This window comes from Perkinsus marinus (genome assembly GCF_000006405.1).
Source record: "Perkinsus marinus ATCC 50983 genomic scaffold scf_1104296934620, whole genome shotgun sequence".
In the NCBI taxonomy this organism is placed as follows: Eukaryota; Perkinsozoa; order Perkinsida; family Perkinsidae; genus Perkinsus; species Perkinsus marinus.
In genome coordinates this window covers 1-1,659 of record NW_003214699.1, presented here as the reverse complement: position 1 = coordinate 1,659, position 1,659 = coordinate 1, and the positions used below count along the sequence as shown (strand labels likewise).

Here is a 1,659-nt window from a genome sequence, read left to right as displayed (position 1 = left end):
CACTCACACGAGGAACCCGACTACTTATAATGATAAACTGATGACGTTGGTCGGTTGAGCTCAGAAAGTCGCCTTAGAACCGCCTCGTGCATCACCCAGAGCAGACGCAGTGCACACATCAAATTTAGATGGTCGACTTCTTCCTGCTTGAGTGTAGTTCACACAGTGACGGTATAGAAAATGGAAAGCGACAATTATGATGCCGACCTGACCGAGCACTGTAAGGAACTGTACTGACCAAACACCCAGTGCGAGTGTCTGCTGAAAGACAGAGTAACTCCAGGCCAGCAGGACAATGCGTAGCGAGCCGTATAGGATGATAACAACGCCGTAGACTCGCCTCGTACGGTAACGATAGTAAATTAATAAGAATAGATAACCCAACTCAGTGATGATGCTGTCAATAACTATAATAAGTCCTCCTGAGTCGTAGAGGAACGATGCTGTTATACCTGACGCTAGAATCAACAGAGTGAAGTAAAATTCACAAGTGATTCTACCAAAACAATTCCAACTTTCATAAGTTCACGTGAACGTAAGATAGCAAACTAATACTGTTGCACCTTACTCAATAAAGTGACTGTATGGTGCGGGAGGACGACCGGTCGCCACACCATGCCATGGTATAGGTCGTAAAGTAGATGCCCGTAGTTGTGGGCCAGAAGGAATACGACCAACGGCAACGACTCGTTCGAACTGAAGGATAGGATGTAGCAAAGTTACGGTATGGTTAAAACATTTACTTGAATGCTCCGGTGAACACCGCCTCTCTGTTGATGAAGACACATACGACGCCCATAATAACAGCGACTAGAGCGGTTACTAGGCAGGTCACGTTGTAGACCTGCTTCGTATCTTTCTTCCATGCGTGAATACCAACATACACAGCAAACGACGCTATAGTGTATGATGCTACCTCACGAACAGCCATAATCTGGAGATATAAAAAACCAAAAGATCCTATAAGTTGGAATAACATACAAAATAGTAGTCCACTAAATGCTGGTCATACCACAGAGCAACACAATAATAATAATATGATGATGATGATGAACATCACCTTCCTACTTATCGAACTCTCTACCGTGTAACACACTGTCTTATACCAGTTCACACCAGGGCTCAGGCAGCAGTGACTGGGCCTGCAGCTATACCCCTATACTGGCTACTACTCGCCTGGTCGAAAGGAGTGCTACAGAAGAAGACGATAATGAACGTAGTAGTAGTATCAACGCGAATTACCAATGGCACGATGCTAGAGCTAGATAGGGATAGTAGAGAGAGTGTAAGAACCTCAAGGCCTCGTAGTGGTTACATCCAGTCTTGTGTGCTCTGTGAGTTCTCTTCACATTAGCTCTTTATCACCGTCAGCTCTTCATATACTATCACCATGATGATCACATTGTAAATGCCTCTATATGCATACCAATTCCTCTAGCCATAAATAGCTAACAATAGCTAGCTATAATAAATCTGCCCATAGAAACGACAAAATAGCTTGTCTATATGCACAGCTTTCCTGCACGCCACCGTGAATTCCAAAAGTGAACACCGACCGAAGCACCTCGAGTCTGACTAACGACTATTTTCAATACTCATAACGTCTCATGATTCGATAGATTCCGGGGGGAGAGGGATTCATTCGATCTTCTTGATGAA

General features: G+C 44.2%; 1 protein-coding gene across 1 annotated transcript; it reads right to left on the bottom strand.

The window, feature by feature from the left end:
• Window positions 1-4: 4 nt before the first annotated feature.
• Window positions 5-944, bottom strand: Pmar_PMAR008479 (hypothetical protein). The gene is made up of 3 exons (XM_002784766.1): window positions 744-944; window positions 569-696; window positions 5-452 (listed from the first exon to the last, which is right to left on the bottom strand). The coding sequence occupies exons 1-3, from the start codon at window positions 929-931 to the stop codon at window positions 61-63; spliced, it is 708 nt and encodes a 235-aa protein (XP_002784812.1). The 5' UTR covers window positions 932-944; the 3' UTR covers window positions 5-60.
• Between the last annotated feature and the right edge of the window lie 715 nt (window positions 945-1,659).